The following is a 16,416-nucleotide window of genomic DNA, read 5'->3' as shown; positions in this document are numbered from 1 at the left end:
AGAGAAGATTATCTGCTTCTTATCATGCAGATCACATATGTTCCCACACCAACAAGATGAGGGGAATGTGAAGGGTAAAAGACTGAGCAGACAAAAGAGGGAAAGGGGTGAGCTAAAAAGCAGAAAAAAGGTTTTGTGGGTTTGCGGAAAATAACCCACCAGAACCAATGAGAGTTGGTATGTGCTCAAATGGACTAATTCAGTTTGACCTCTCTGCCAATTTCACACATACATGCATGCGCGCACGCACCCCCCCCCCCCCCCCCACACACACACACAGAGAAACAGTGCAGATCTTGTCATAAACAAAACAAAATACACTGGTATTTCCACAATACTGTTTTTAAACAAACCCGGAACATATTTTTAACGGCTTATACCGCAGTTGGACATACAAGTGTTGTCACATTTGGAATGAACCCAAGTGGAAGTACACAAATAAAAATTTCTCCATGGTAAACAAGTCTCTTGGGGTGTGACATCCTCAAAAGAAAATCACATTACTGCTGTTAGCTGTGTTTTGGTAAGATAGGCATTCAACACAACCATACTTGGAGCACAAATCATACTGACCCTGCCACCCTGAGCCAAATGAAAAAAAGCTAATTTAAAGTACTGTAAACTGATCTCTAAGAGGAGCGAGGGAGCATGTGAAAGAGTTGACTGAAAAAGGGGAAACATGGGGACAAAGGAGGAGGAAATGGGAGGGGAGAATGCAAGGAGGGAGGAAAACTGGTCTGAGGCAACTTGAGCTAGACTGTGCCAGTAATAATTCTGGATGTGTCTAAGCTCAGAAAAGCCTGAGTATGAATGCGGCCATACTGCTTATAAAGGTAAGAAGGAGTAAACACTTATTACATCAGTAATTGTAATGCAGGAGTGTACATGCCATTTTTCTGCCCTCAGACACAGCTGTGTACCAGGTCATTGTTCACTCCTGCTGAAACAGATCCTTTGAGCTTTCATAATTACCTCCAAACCTGTTGCAGGTTGCAACCATCCACAGTAGTTTGATTACATAAAGAAAAATTAGAAAGACTGATATGAGTAATTTGTTTTAATTATTACTGTCTAAACATTATAAATTTAGATTATCTCAGTCAAAATAGGATTTTTTCTCCAAATGACTACATATAGAGTGGTCTCCTATTGAAAGATAGCACTACAACACTATTACTTTTATCTAGCTATTTTTATACTTTGCTGTCCAACTCCAGTGGTAGCCATTTTCAAAATAAGAGGAGGGCCAAAGATTAATTGGGGACGAGAATTGACGGCCTCTTATTACACATATGGACTATAACTTACTTGTAGCTGACCAGTTGGTTTGCATGAATTAGGGAGAGGCATGTTCTGTTATGGACCTCATGTCTGTGTCATTCTCTAATGGTTACTGTCATAGAGCCCATATTTGATCATGACACAACAAAATGCATAGTACATTTACCTGACACTTTGTAAGACAAAGCAACTTACAATTACGACTGAAGACAACTTGAGCAACTGAGGGTTAAGGGTCTTGCACAGGGGCCCAACAGGGGCAACTCAGAGGAGGTGGGGTTTGCACCAGTAACCTTCCAATTACAAGTCAAATACCTTAACCACTAATGGCATCTACCACTGGCCTATATAGCAGTTCTCATTGAAAGTGTGAAGATAGCATCTTCATGACAAGGAAAACCAACAAATTAAAACATCCTCTTGAATTCATGTGAAATACCCCCCAAAAGATGCCTTCTTCAGAGTTGTTTCTTAGCTAAGATGTGGTTGAGTTAGTGACAAGTTTCTAGCATATAATGTAGTCAATGCCCTCCGTGATAAATATAAATTGAAAGTGTGCTTTTTTTTCTCTGAGTTAGCTTGATATATCATATTGTACTACATCAAGGTCACTATATTTACTGTTATGCACTGACAATGAATGACCTTAATAAAACACAAGGTTACATGTAAAAGAACTTTCTATTCTGTTGTATATTCAGGAATATAAATGCTAAGAAAAGTGTGTTAGAATCCTTGCAAAATGTCAAAAAGACCAACTCCAAAGTGGCCTTTGGTAAAATGTTCTGGTTTACACTGATCTGAAATCAGTTCTTTCTCTATACTAAAGGGCATATGCTAAGCTCTGTTGCTCCTTATCAAAGGACCACAGTGCTTAGTTAATCATCCCCACTCACTCATGTGGGTCACTGAGAGATAGCGTCCCACTTCATGACTCTCCAAAACTCCTTTACCCACAAAACTCCTTAATGCTTTCACCCTTGTCAGAATTAGAAGGAAGGATATGAAAGGGCAAAATAAAAAGACAGGTGGGTGAAAGAAGTAGCTCAAATGGGAGGGAGAGAGAGAAAATTCACAACAGAAGTGAACATTGTCGTTCAGAGGATCTAGGGAAGTGAATTTGTATTGTGCCTTTAAAAAAAAAAAACTCAAGAGAGAATGAAGCCAATTTTGTACAGTTCAGAGTGAATCTGACTTTCCTGTAACACCACTGTTAAAGTATAGCAACAACTTAATATTGTACACATTACTAATATGCACATATCCATATACTTACAGAATTTTCATACCTGAAATGATATACACAGATATAAAACAGAAATAAAACTAATTTTAATGAGGTCAGCATTGGTGAAATTCCATTCCTTTTATTTTACAGTGATCGAAGACTAGTTTTCTTTTATCAAATTCTAACCATCACCATTGCAATAGAATGTGAAGAACTAATTACAAGTCAGGAACAAATCCTATTTTTTAACAATCTGCCCAAAAACCAATACTTGAAAATAAACACAGACACACAACACATCTGGCAACAAAAGAGAGTCTGGTGTGCAAGCCAGATTGTGAAGTAGACATGCTGGTCTGCATTTTAATCTAGTTCACCTTTGCAAATCAACTCTGTAAATTTCCACAAAGAACACCCAATGGCAAAGTTCCTGAGAGACTGCTCAGAATAACAATGTAAATAGGAGTATAAGCTCTTGGTAAGTAATTACACATAGCTGACTATCACATAGATAACCATTTTCAGGGAATTAGTGGCTCTATAGGAATTATTAACTGGTTGAAGAAATATTTGAAATCTCCATAAAGGTGAAATGATGTATCCTTCATGGGTGGGTGATGTGAATGAGCCTTAAATGCATCATCGAAAATGAAAAGGACACACTTATGGACACAGGAAATAAACAAGACCTACTCACTTTCTTTGTTTGCTGTCCAGATGAATATTTCCAGGTAAAAACATATTCCCTTTAGCCAGGTAGTGTAGCAGTGACATTGACATGCATGCTTCTTGGTAAACAAAATAACTAAGTTTACTTTAAAAAAGATACAGTGACAGTTTTAGCTTGAATTCTGGACTTTAGGAAAAGACAGACAAGGTGTGCCTGTGTTCCTGAGTCATTCTCATCTTACACAGAGCAACAACAAGTCACTGAACCAGTTCAGATATACAGCTTTGATCAGGTCACTAAAGCAATGCAGATTAAAATGCATTTATAGCACTGGTGAATGTGAAGGAGTTGGATTCACAGAACAAAAATCATTACTGAGTGCTTATTATTGGTGCAAAATCAAAATTATTTGTCATGCTTGTGAAAATAATTCTATTCAAAATCATGTCACAAGCATTCAGGCTAAAAATAAAATATCTATTAAAAGTTTTGTTAGACCAGCTATAGTGGAGGGAGGAGTTGTGAGTACCTCGTATAATCACTTACCCACGTCAATATGAATGCCCTGCACACATCTACCACATTGGGCTATATTTATTTGATATGTACCAGGAATCAAAAAATGTTCCATGGGAACATAAATGGGTTTCTTTATTTTTGTTATTTCATTCACTCCTCTGAGTACATTTATTTTAACATTGGTGAGATATTGTAAAACTACATAAAATTGTGTAATCGTGGAGAGGCTTGTTTTGTAACAATATGAAACATTTTAAAAAGCTAGATAAAAATGAAACTGCACTGGCACAGTTATGCAAAAGTTGTAGAACAAGTACTGAACTGTAAAGAGAATGTTTATTATTCATTCTTGGAAGCTCGCCAGTCTTGGAGCGTCACACTCCCGAGTACGGGAGGCGTGCTCCAAATCCACGCGCCTGAAGTAAGCTATATAAAGCTAAAGTGCTCCGTGCACTCCAAGGGCTTTGCGTGTTATTTTAGAGGCAGATCGCAAGCACAGCGCGTTGTGCTCGAATTCGGTGAAATGTAAGTAATTTGAATAGTGAAATGAGTTAAATCTCAGAAATCTAAACAAGCCTGAAACGTTCAGAAGACGTGAAAAAAGATTTTGGCAGAAAAAAGCGTCAAGTTCATTTTGTGACTTCTTACTGTAACTGGTAAGTTAATGTTGCCAATTAGTGATAATATTGTAACTTACGTGTCAGACTGTATAAAACCTTTCGTGTCAGCGAAGTTAGCTACACTCGATTACTTGTTTACCTGATTTATGACTTGGGTGTCACGGTGGGAGTGTCTCTACCGTCGAAGAAATATTATTGCCAGTTTTATCTCACGTCATTTGATTATTGGCCTAAATAACATTAAACCACATTAAACCATCTGTTGAATTACCCCCAAATTGAATGAATGTTCGGATTTGTAATCGATTTGTCTAACTGTTGTTTACCCTACTAATCAAAGGTAGTCTCGCTCAAAAAATCTTTGAATTAAATGAATGCGGCTTGCTGGATTTCCATCAATTGGCCGATAGATAGAGGTACATATAAAACTAACTCCAGATTAGCAGGATATCTTTCCGTGGGTCTTTTACTGACCCACTTTCTCCTGAGCTCCAGCTTGTTGCCAACAGTTTTATATAACATGCTTTACACACACTTTTTTTTTTTTTTTTTTACTATGAATGGATTTACTTGGAAGATTCGTGAATGTCCTATAAAATATTTGATTTCACGAGCTACTAGTAAATGTTGCAAGTACAGACGTTTTTTAAAAAAAACCCTGAAGTCTACTGCACATGCTGGGGCATTTTTGTGCGCGTGTGTCAGTTTGTACGTCACGTACAGCACATAGGCAACGCGCTTTTCGCTTGTGTGAGTGTGCGTACATGGTACGAAAGCGCTAGAGCGATGGTTGAATTGCGGAATTGCTGCCTTTAAACTAGCTGATAAAATATATCTTACCGTATTACCGTCTCTAAATAGAAACTGTGCATTTAAAGCAATTGCCAGGTCTGTTGCACAGCAAATTCGCTTAATCTCTTTCACACATTATTAAAACCACACACATTTACTGGTCACGCACATTGTCCTATGTAACATTTTAGATTTTGTTTTCAAACTCGGGGCTACATACTTCCTTAATATTTGGCAGTAGTGGATACTGTAAATCACTTAGCGTAATCTCTAAGAGCCTTGAGTATCTCCCAGTTACAAGTTCGTCTTGATTGTTATTATTAGTTAAATGCTCCACTTCAGTCAAGCAAATATTCAAGTTCAGACCGTAAATGATGAGAAAATACGAAAATATATTAAGAAGTAGAAGAAACTATATAAAAAAAACCGTATTTCTCTACTTAGATCCACCCTTTTCGTGTGGGTGAATTTAAAAAGACAACGGTAATACAAAAGAGTGAGATTGCTGTAATACATGAAATACCTAGTTGTAAGTATACACCTCTGCAGATTCTTTGGAGAGCATTTTACTGGGCAAGTTTTTAATTCAACATGACAGCAAAATCACTGCTGCCCTTGGCATGTTGCCTAACTCTGAGGGGTCAAAACAGGGATGTTCATAGATTCTGCTGCAGTCCACTCAACCTTGCACACCAATGATGTATGTATGGTAAATGCCTTTCACATTTAGAAGAACCACAAGAATGTCATCTGTGTTATATTAGTGGCCAAACCACTGAAGAAACATTTAATTTTGATTATATTTAATTTGATGGCTTCTTAGACAGAAAGAAAATATGCACTAGTTGTGTGTGTGTGTATGTAAAATATATATATTACACACACGCACACATTTACAGTAGTATGTATTGCCAGTGGGATTCATGTTCAGGGTTCTGAGAAAAGGCTAGGTAAATATGGGGGAGAGGAGGTGTGGTGATGTGTTGTGAGTAAACTTTGGAGAACTGCTTGGAAAATGTCAAGTTGAATTCCTTCATTTGTGTTTATTTAACCACAGAACACAGACCCAGATATGTAGACTGCCCTACCAGGTGGTGCAATACGACAGGAAGATTGCCTTGTACAATCACATAGATGTTCTGTTTATATGTAGTTAGCTTATAAGTAAATGACCACTTGAGCAGCAAAACCACACAGAACCCGGTTCCTCATGTCATTCTGGGACCAGAACCCTGAGGGGAGAGAGACTGCCAGGGAATGCTTCAGACAGTAAGAACAGCAGCTCACAATCCTTCACCATGACCAGACAGACTACACAACATGAGTCTGTGTTGAATTTTGGGTGTGACCAAAGAATCAGTGCAGTAGAGGAGTCTGCACTGGCTGTATTTATGCTAGCACAAAGAATAGAATTTAACTTTTCACTTTTGGTTCTACAAATGACAGTGGTGAATATGTAAGATTTCCAATTGCAGTACAAGATAAATTATAAACATGGTTACAATTTTTCTATGGTTTTATGGCTCTAGTACTGTGAAAATGTGTACTGAGAAAATCCTTTGAACATTTTGTTCTCACAGCCTGGGGCCAAGCTCGAGCCATGGCACTAAAAGCTGTCAATTTCATGCTGCCTTATATTACTTTGCACTAAGATGGCTTAGTCTTAAAATAACACTAAGGTGTGTCCATCTATGTTGTAGGATGGTGAGCATACAGTGTATGGTGAGTGACAGAAGATTTCTATAGCACTTTATATGGTTTAATGTAAAGCCTAATGCAAATCTTAACTCTTGAATTCTTCTATACTCAGAGGAAATTCAAATCAAACATTTGCTATGTTTATTCGTAGCAACCCTGACTATCATTCATAATTCACGTGAATGCTTGTCAAAGTTGCATGTAAATCGTTAAGGTCTTAGTTTTTACAGATACTAAGAACATAAATAATCACCAGAATTCAGTGATGACATGCTGATCTCTTACATAATCAATTATATATACATAATCAATTATATATTCAGGTTTATATTGTTTTGCTCAGAACATCGGTCAAACAGAAAGATGCTAATGTCATTGCAGGGTTAAAGGCAACTGATATTTTTAGTTCATTTATTGATTGCAGGCTGTTAAATGTAGCTCATAACTGCCTGAGTGATCATTAACGAAAGAAATCTGCCAGTCTTACGAGAGATTACCTAATAGCTATGATATGGAGTGACTTGAGGAATTAAACTGAGGGGTAGAGATGTGTAGAGATGGAGAACATTTTAATTGGTGGCTCAAGTGAAGTAAAATGAAAATGGATTGGCTTGAACGTTTAGAAGATGAATGAATGAATGAATTGCCATATGTAGTATTGAGAGCATGGATGAGCGTGGGAGGGAGAGAAGGCTAAGTTGAACCACTGGTAATTAAAAGTGAATACAATTGCATGTAGTTAATGGAAGCCTACTTATAGATTGATTTTTCTGTCAAAACGTTGCTGGATCCTGGGAGAGAGTGTTCCCAGTCAAAGAGTCAGTAGCAGAGATGGCACGCTAAAACGTGCAACGAGAAGTAAAGCCAGCTGAACAGATTCCTGAGGATATTTTAAAATTAAGATGATAAAAAAAAGCTGTCTCTCTCATTCCTGCCTTACAAGGGCTTGTTCCAGTTCCCAGACCCAGTGGAAGTGTCATATCATGATCATAGACATGTACTGACATGGATTTCTGTGATACTGATTTTATCAGGACTTTCTTCTTTTGCTGTATTTCCAGTAAACTGGAACAACTGGTTTATGTTCAAACATATTTGAACATATTGTTTGTGAATGTTGGATAGCCCAAGCAATTTGTAATTATGACTCATAGAAGGTTATGAGAACATGACCAGTAGCAGGTTTCAATCAGTCTTGGGTTTATCAGATTATCTGTTGAGCCAATTGGTGTCAATGCATTGGATTAGGCAGTACTGGGTACTATTCCTAAAGGCAGTGGGGTCGAGATTATATGTTAACTTTTATATCACTTAAATTAATGGTTTGTTCCCACTCAGTGCCTTGGTGGCTGTAAAGGTCAGGATTAAAAAAATAATTTTTCCAATTCACACACAAACAACTAAAATGAGATGAAAGGAGGGAAAGCAGTTTGAGATGTTACCTCAGTTGTCATTTAAATAGGGATATTTCACATCTTAAAATAGGCTCCACTTAAACTTCGTCACCTAGAAGTATACATTAGAAGAATTAAAGCACTTGTAATTCTACAAAAAAATTTTCTTGTATTGTTTTCTTTTTATTGTCATCTAGAGGAATGGGTGTGAAGGTACTCCTGTGCTTCCCCTTCTACAGACGATGCAAAGAACGATGCAAGAACAGGCAGTGCCCTCGTGAAACAGGTAAAGAGATCCATACTTCACCTTATGACTATGATCCACTAAGCCTTCCACACATGAGTATCTTCCAGTGCTCCATATTAAATGAGCTGTAGGATCCCCCCCGCCTCATTTTGCATACAACATGAGGTCAAGTTCTTTGGAATTAAAACAATAGTCCTACATAAATTTTACTTGTTAAAAAATGTCATACATGCCTTTTTAATTTCTCATATTAGCTGTATTACATGCAGAATGTCCTCAAGTTCAGTTTATTCGTCACATACATAGTCATACACAGTATAACTCGCAGTGAAATGGGAGCATGTGCAGTAGAGTTCAGTTTAAGCTTGCACAGGTTTACAACAAATTTGGAGTCTAACCATAACTAGCTTTAATTGAACTACTTAGTTTGGCAGCCCATGAATTCCATAGTGTAATACTTACAAACAACACAACCAAGCACATGGTGGGAAAGTACATAGTACCTTAGCTATGGTAGTGGTGGTGTTAGGATGAATATGGGTCAGATGAGCTAGTTAGTGAGGTACTTGTTACATATACATAAACATGCCCTTTAAATCATATATTAATCAATTTAGAAAGCTCAGCATTTTAAAAAGGTTAATGATTAATCATGCCTAATAATATATCATGCCTGATAATGTTATCGGATACACAAGCTTTTTGTGTTCTTGTTCTGCCATAGCTCTGATGTTTTAATGAAACTCTATCTTTAAGAATCCCCAGTGTCGAGTGAGGAGCGGAAGACCCGTCTCTCCTCCTCCACATCCATGAGCAGTGAGGGCGACAACAGCAGCAGCCTGGGAGGGCAGCGTGCATTTTTTTCCCAGAAGGCCCGGGTCTCCCTCAGACACCAGATCGACAGTAACATTAATGAAGTGGATGCCACATATTAACTCTCACTGGTTGCCAAGCTCCTGAAAATGAACTCTGACCCTGAGCTGTGAACTTTTGAGGACTGAAAAGTAGAGTTAGCATTGATGGAGGCTGTAGTGTTTATGTTTTCACTGCTCAAGCACCACTGAATCATGTTTACACTGAAGGAGAGATGTTTACAAGATTTACAAAAAAAGTGCTGTCTGTGTTGACCTGTTTGTCCTGCTCACCTTCCTTGGTGTGGTAGGTCCCATACTGTTGAGTTTTCTGTGGGCTGGTTTCCTGGATTTGGATTAAGCCTAGTCATGGACAAAAAAGCATTGGCACACAATGAAAATTCATTTTAGTCTAGACTTAATCTGGGGCTGGTAAACTGGCCCTGAAGGTCACAGATATCTGCATAGTTTTGGTTATTTTGTGCAAATGAGTTAATTCATAACACTAGTATTCACTTCAACTATAATATATTTATATTTCTTCCTTGTTGGGACAAAATCTAACAATGAATTGTAATTGCAGACAAAGAAGAGGTTGTACTCATTTTTCCCCACTTTACAAAACAATGTTTTTAAGCCTTCTTGATCTCTTTCCAAGTGCTATTTCCCAGCCAGAGCCAACTGGTTAATATGCAATCTAGGAGCAAATGTGTTGCATACTGCGTGTAGAGGTTAAACGGACATTAGACACTTCCATATTCATCACATTTTTTTGCATTTTAAATTACTGATCTTACAGAGGTACTTTTATCATACAGCAGGGCTGACTGATTGAATACTCTCCTAACCCATGATGTCTAATAGTATATCACTGTTCAGAATGCTTAGTTTGTTTTATGTAAATTTATAAAATGATTTCATTAATACCGATATTACACTTCTGTATGTTAAAATATTTTAAAATAAAAAATATATAAATTACATTAACAAAATTAAAACAGCAGTAAACGCTTGCTGGTTTGGTAGAACAATTGTAAACATTAACATTTATGTATGTATTTTAAATGTAATTGTGTGTGTACATACTACTGAAAAATTAGAAAAGAATTTGTAAAAGAACTAAAAACCCACATAAAAGTCAATTACCTACCATTTTATTAAAAACACTTAATACAAAACAAATTGATCACAGATCAGAGTTATCCAGCCTATAAATAACAACACATGTCTCTCAGAGCTATCTTCACATGTTTTTGGGTTTCGAGATAACTCCATCTGGGTAACGCTTTTTAAAGCGGGCTACTACATCAGGGTCCAATAAGTGAATTCCATCCAACTGATTTCCCAAAGTTACCCTGGAAACCAAAGAAAGAACATGACTGAGTAACTATGTGGTAGACAAAAAAAAAAAAAAAAAAACACTGCAAGATCTCTATTTAACCCATTTACCAGTTTGGTTGAACATTATGAGGTCTCCCAAACAGTTCAATCTTCCTGGTGCCAGGAGATAATCGCTCAATCATGCCATAAATCTCATCTGGTTTGTGGCTGGTAGAGCGTACCTAAATGATTCACATTACTTTTATTCAAATTGTTTTCCAAATGGGTAAAAATGGCTAAAAAAACAACAACAACAACTTAAAAAAGGATAAAATAGACTAAGAAAACAAACGTAAAAAGACTACCATTGTTTGTTAGTACCTCTGCAACAATTACATCACAGTCCAGACCTCTGTTGAATCCTTGAGGATTTCCTTTCACCCCAACCTGGTGGAAGGGGGGGGGGGGAAATAGAGAGAGAGAGAGACTTAAGGTTGATTGATACATTTGGGGGAAAAAAAAAGGGGGGGGGGGGCGGGCTATGCACGCAAACACACCAGGCAGTGTTCTTTGCCATGGTTCAGCCAGTGTCCAGTCCTCCCTGTACGAATGATCCTCTGAAGCTGGTTGGTCTTCACCCAAATTATTTCATCAACACGCTCATACCTGAGCCGAGAGACAGTGATAGAAAGTGAAAACAAAAATAAAGTTTTATGGAATTTCAACATAAAGAAAACATTTCTTTCCATGTAGACATACTGACACACACTTACCCCCAGAGACTAAGACACTCTCTGCCAAGCTCCATAGCTCTGAAAATGACAATGTGAAAATGTTAACAGGACTTAGAAAATCCTACCAAATTTTGGAATGTGTAAATACATATTTTTGAATTAGGGTTTGTCTATAAATGGCCTGTTTAGTGTTAATTGTTCTCTGATGCCAACATTGCTTTTTGCCTCACTTTTTGGGAAAATACTGGCTTACAAAGCAAAAATCTTTCAGTACCACAAGCCTTCTACAAGTTTAATAATTAAGTACTAGACCAAGGTGAATATTAAAAAAATACAAAACCAAGATGAAGTGTTTAAACAGACTAAACAGTCCCCTGTTACATGAGAATTCCTGAGATTGAACCTTAAATATTTTACAGAAAGTAATACACTCTTTATAAGTCTGCATCTTCCAGGTTAATGTAGCTTTAAATAAAAAAAATACTTTGGCTGACTGCTTTTGCATTTATACCCATCATTTAAATTGTAGCACCATGAAAAAAATGTCCGTCACTGTCCTGAGTCTAGATATCAACGACTACAAATTATACCATGGCTTTATTACTAATCATGAATGTTCTCTGTGATGTTACTAATCATGTATTTATTACTAATCATGAATTTATGGACGGGGGATGTGAAACTGAAGGGAGGAGGGTAGACTGCATTACTGACCAAGACTATCAAATCAATCACAGTGCCAATGGTAATGCTTACAAAAGTAGGACAAGAGGCAGCAAATTGATGCACTACACTGTTTGGGCAGTTTAACAATGCCCCTTATCAATACCTTCCAGTGACCCAGAGGAAGAGGAAACCATCATCCTGCAGAATAGGAATGTTCAGCTTCCTCATCTCGTCATCTGTTAGTGTTCCATATGGAAGCTCCATATGAATGTCCCACGGAGGGTCGGCCATCACCACGGCAAACTTCCCCAAAATGGACACATCCAGGTAGCGAATATCACAGCAAATCCACTGAGGCCGATGCAAAAGACAGCAAAAACATCATGAACCAAAATATGTTCTTAAAGGCGGAGAAAAAGCATAGTAGCAGCTAGAATTAGAGACACAGACTTGTAAAATCATACTCCGACACTCAGCAAGAACAGCCTGGATGCACATTTACTGAAATTAAACTAAATGGATACTGTTAATTCACAGAAAATCGATCAGCTCTGACATGAATCACTGCAGCATCATGATCTTGTGAGCAACTTTAACTACAAAATACACTGATTGCAATAAATAAATAAATAAATAGATAAATAAATAAATAGAGAGATGTATAAATAAATAAATGAGGAGAGATGTAGTTGGGCAACAATTATTTTGCTTTTGTCTCCCTGCCAGGAAAAGGGAAGCAAGAGGCAGAAAAATAGGAAGGCTCAGGGCCACGATAAAACAGGCTTGCTTCCACAATCTCCACAAGCTCATTCTGAGATGATGTCAGCACAAAGCATGGCTCGCTTAACAGAGACATTCCCTAAGAACAGAGCACTTAAGATCATATTCTTCTTCCATAAAATCCACTGAGGGTCTCTTACCTGAGCTGGAAACAATTTCCCCACGTTACTGTCACCATCTCTGGCATGCAGGCTCAGCTCTGTGGCACCAGCCTGTGGCCCCAGGGCCCCACCCTCAGCCTCTGGGGGACTATCAATCTCATAGTGCACATATTTACAGGTGTCCATGTGGAAGCAGGTGTTCAGGAAAGAACAGTCTCCAAGACTCTCATCCGTGTGCTTGTTAATGATTCGCCTATGAAAGTCACATGACTATTTAAGCCACTGGGGGTTGATTTGTCTAATGGAATCCTTTTTCTTCTACACAAAAAAAATTAGGGCAGTACAGATGAGGAACAAGTCACCCCAAGCAAATAGGAGACCAGCTGTTCATACGTTCTGACAGACAAAAAGTATGATATTAATAGTTAAAAGATAAAAACAAACAATCAAAAAACTTAGTGCACATGCAAAGGCTCACAAATATAATACTAGTCTGATTCCTGTACAGTGTTCTAAATGTTCCCTTTTTTTAAAAAAACTCAGTCGAATCAAAATGCAATTTTGAAAACCTATGTTGGGAGTTTTTAGAGTGTTCCAAAGAGAAATACATCATGTATAAGAATGTAGTAATCAGATACCTGGATTAATAAAGAGGTAAGTAGGCTAATGTTTATTCACTGTGTGTGCAGTAGCTTGTTTGTCAAAGAAATTCAAACATGAATACAGAAGTTTCACCACCTACCAACAAATAACATTGGTTAGTTATGTGCGAACAATCAGTGTCTTACAGTGGTTACACTGCACAGGTCAGTGCCAAAAACCTTGATGAAGTGTACTCGAGCATAAAAATACTGCAGAAGTGAGGTATAAATTGAGCAGACGATGAAGATAGGGCAGTGACAAAGTATCATATCAGCCCAGAAATGTAAGTGCGGAGTAGAAGAACAGCCCAGTGGGTTTGACATCCCTCTCTGTGTGTGTGTGTGTGTAGGGGACTCACCTGAAATGCAGCTTGCTGCAGGGCTGTGGAGTGTCCCCATACCGCATACACTCCTCTTTAGTCCCATGATCGCAGAACTCCTGCACCTGTGCTCGGCCGCGTGAGCGGAACTTTTCCACAATGGACTGCTCCCTTGCTGAGCTAGTGTTCAGTAGCTCTAGTATCTCCCTACTCACCTACAACACATACAAACGCTACAATCACTTTGCCTGTAATACGGTTTATGTGCATCCAGTAGCCTGAATTGTGTTTCATACCTTTTTGCTTTGCTGCTCCTTGGTTGACTGCTGGCTCAGTAGGCTCTCTATCTCCATGTCCAAGTGGGACGTCTTTCCCTTATTGCTCCGCCCTTTTTTCTCAGCCCCACCTCCTCCACCTCCTGACTTCCAATCTGAAGTCCCTGTTAGCTGTGAACTAGAGGCAGAAGCCAAAGAAATGGATGATGTTTTGGTTGGTGAAGATGGAGACTGAAGCAAGGGGGAGGAGCCTGGAGCCCTTTTTTGGTGAATAATATCATTTCCTTTTCTTTTGACACCAGTTCTCTGAGGCTGGGTTGCAGAACCACCAATCATGGCCCATACTTTGGTATGATCGACGGAGATTACTAAAGTGGATGAGGAAGAGGAAGAACATGAGGCAGCGATGGTCGGCTGCCGGACTTCGATCAACTCTTGAGCAGAAAATTTAAGCAGAAGACTCTGGATACAAGCATGTGACACTGGTGATTCTGACTGGGAGAGAGAAAATTGAATGCAGATAAAGGAGGAAGGGGCGAGAGAGACAGAAATTTTTATCAGAGTAAGCCCTTTGTATTGTATAAAATGTTAGATTTCATGTCACATATCAGTGTACTCATACCCTCCTCATACATACAGAGTTGAGCTGGTTAGTGATGGTGATTGAGTCAGTGGGAAGTGACAGACTCAGTTCAGCCAGATATCCCAGAAGTCTTCTCTCCAATTCAGGGTCAGGGGGCCGTTCCACTTCTACCTGAGCAGGAGTTTGGAGGGTCGGTCCTGGGCTTTCACTACGTGTAGATGCTCCATCAACAGCTCCGACCTCTGTTGAGGGGAAAATAAGGGAGAGGGAGATACAGGGTGAGAGGGAGAGAAAGAGGGAGTTAGGGAAAGAGAGGAGGACAGACAGGGATGAAGAGAGAGGAAAGAGGAAGAGAAAGAAAGGATCTAAATTACAATCTAAAGTACTTTCTTGTGTCCAAATGTCAAGAGGACTAATCATACTAACTGGTTTCAGCTGCTTTAACTGAGAGCCACTAGGATTAATTTACATTTTAGACACAAACAAGCATTTTAGACATTTTTTCCCCCCGACTTGAATGACATTTTAATCTGTATTTAAAATAGCCTTCTATCTCTAATCTCTTATTATAGCTACCAACATGTAAAAATGTATCATATATTATACAACCGTTACCTACAAGTAGGTAACCTAGCGAACTAGCTAGCACCTTTAAAGTCACAATTTGCTCGATTCTAGGTTAGTTAAATAGCCAGGCAGGTAGTTAGCTGGTTAGCTAACACGGCAACATACCGATGCCAAGTTGTGTCGTATTCCTTCTCCTCTGGAGTCTCTCTCGCAAAGAGTTCACCTGTTTTTTATGTGCCTGAATGTCACTCCATGTATCCGACATTTTAAATACCACAATACTAAGAACACATAGCCTAACTAAATGACTAATGCACACATTAGTACAGGCGCCAACAACTCATGTTACATACACAAGTACCCAACTTCCTCCCTGGAGCGGAAACCGTAGCAAAAAATGTTTTCATAAAAGTCAAGAGTAAAAAAAACAAACAAAACAGAACAAACAAGAAAACTCAACCTCCGGCCTCCTAAATGTTTTAGTTTGAAAGATTATTTCGTATATTAACAAATATAATTTATTTAAAGGTTTCTGCAAATAAAATGATTAGCTTTAATCACAGACAGACTTAATAAGCGAGCCGAATATATAAATATATTCAATATATTTCAAAGCAAAAGTCATAAATGGTTCAAGAAAAGCTGACTAAATGACACCGGACCACGATTAGCCTATGTGAACATGCGTCGTAGCATATCAGTATAAATAAGTTTGGTAAATCAGCTCTGCTATAAGTGTCATATTAAAGTAGCCTACAGATTTCGGGTTCACGAGTACCACTGGCAAAGAGTAGCAAAATGAGGCCATCTAGTGGCTGACAGCCTCTAGCAAGAGTGAAAAAGAAAGTGAGAAAACATCCCGTTGACGTATTTAATATGAGGGCACAGGCTGTTGCTTAAGTTCTCTTCATTATTCATGTATTTAAGTCGTATTTTGGGGTTCCTTTTTTTATTACCGGTTCTTAGCTTATTACCTGTTATAAGATGAAACTTATATTAACGTTTGCAGTTTCATCTTTTCATTTTTGTTTTTTTTATCATTGTTTATCCGTGAGTTTTTTTTTTTTCCTTTTTACATTGCAGCGATGTGCTAGTGCTGTTGTATCAATGTATCAACATTCAGTTGAAA

At 38.3% G+C, this 16,416-nt stretch overlaps 1 protein-coding gene and 1 long non-coding RNA gene across 2 annotated transcripts; one reads left to right on the top strand and one right to left on the bottom strand.

The window, feature by feature from the left end:
- The first annotated feature begins 4,154 nt into the window (after positions 1-4,154).
- On the top strand, positions 4,155-9,946 carry LOC113590998. The gene is made up of 3 exons (XR_003412154.2): positions 4,155-4,354; positions 8,400-8,488; positions 9,206-9,946. It is a non-coding gene; the product is annotated as an uncharacterized LOC113590998 (long non-coding RNA).
- A 491-nt stretch (positions 9,947-10,437) lies between these two features.
- mettl3 (methyltransferase like 3) lies at positions 10,438-15,665 on the bottom strand. The gene is made up of 11 exons (XM_035519813.1): positions 15,453-15,665; positions 14,775-14,962; positions 14,159-14,632; positions 13,902-14,077; positions 12,941-13,154; positions 12,184-12,371; positions 11,394-11,432; positions 11,178-11,286; positions 11,002-11,067; positions 10,750-10,862; positions 10,438-10,655 (listed from the first exon to the last, which is right to left on the bottom strand). The coding sequence occupies exons 1-11, from the start codon at positions 15,550-15,552 to the stop codon at positions 10,544-10,546; spliced, it is 1,779 nt and encodes a 592-aa protein (XP_035375706.1). The 5' UTR covers positions 15,553-15,665; the 3' UTR covers positions 10,438-10,543.
- Positions 15,666-16,416: the final 751 nt, after the last annotated feature.

The sequence above is a fragment of the Electrophorus electricus genome, chromosome 19, assembly GCF_013358815.1.
Source record: "Electrophorus electricus isolate fEleEle1 chromosome 19, fEleEle1.pri, whole genome shotgun sequence".
Lineage (NCBI taxonomy): Eukaryota > Metazoa > Chordata > Actinopteri > Gymnotiformes > Gymnotidae > Electrophorus > Electrophorus electricus.
This window is presented reverse-complemented; position numbering and strand designations above follow the sequence as displayed.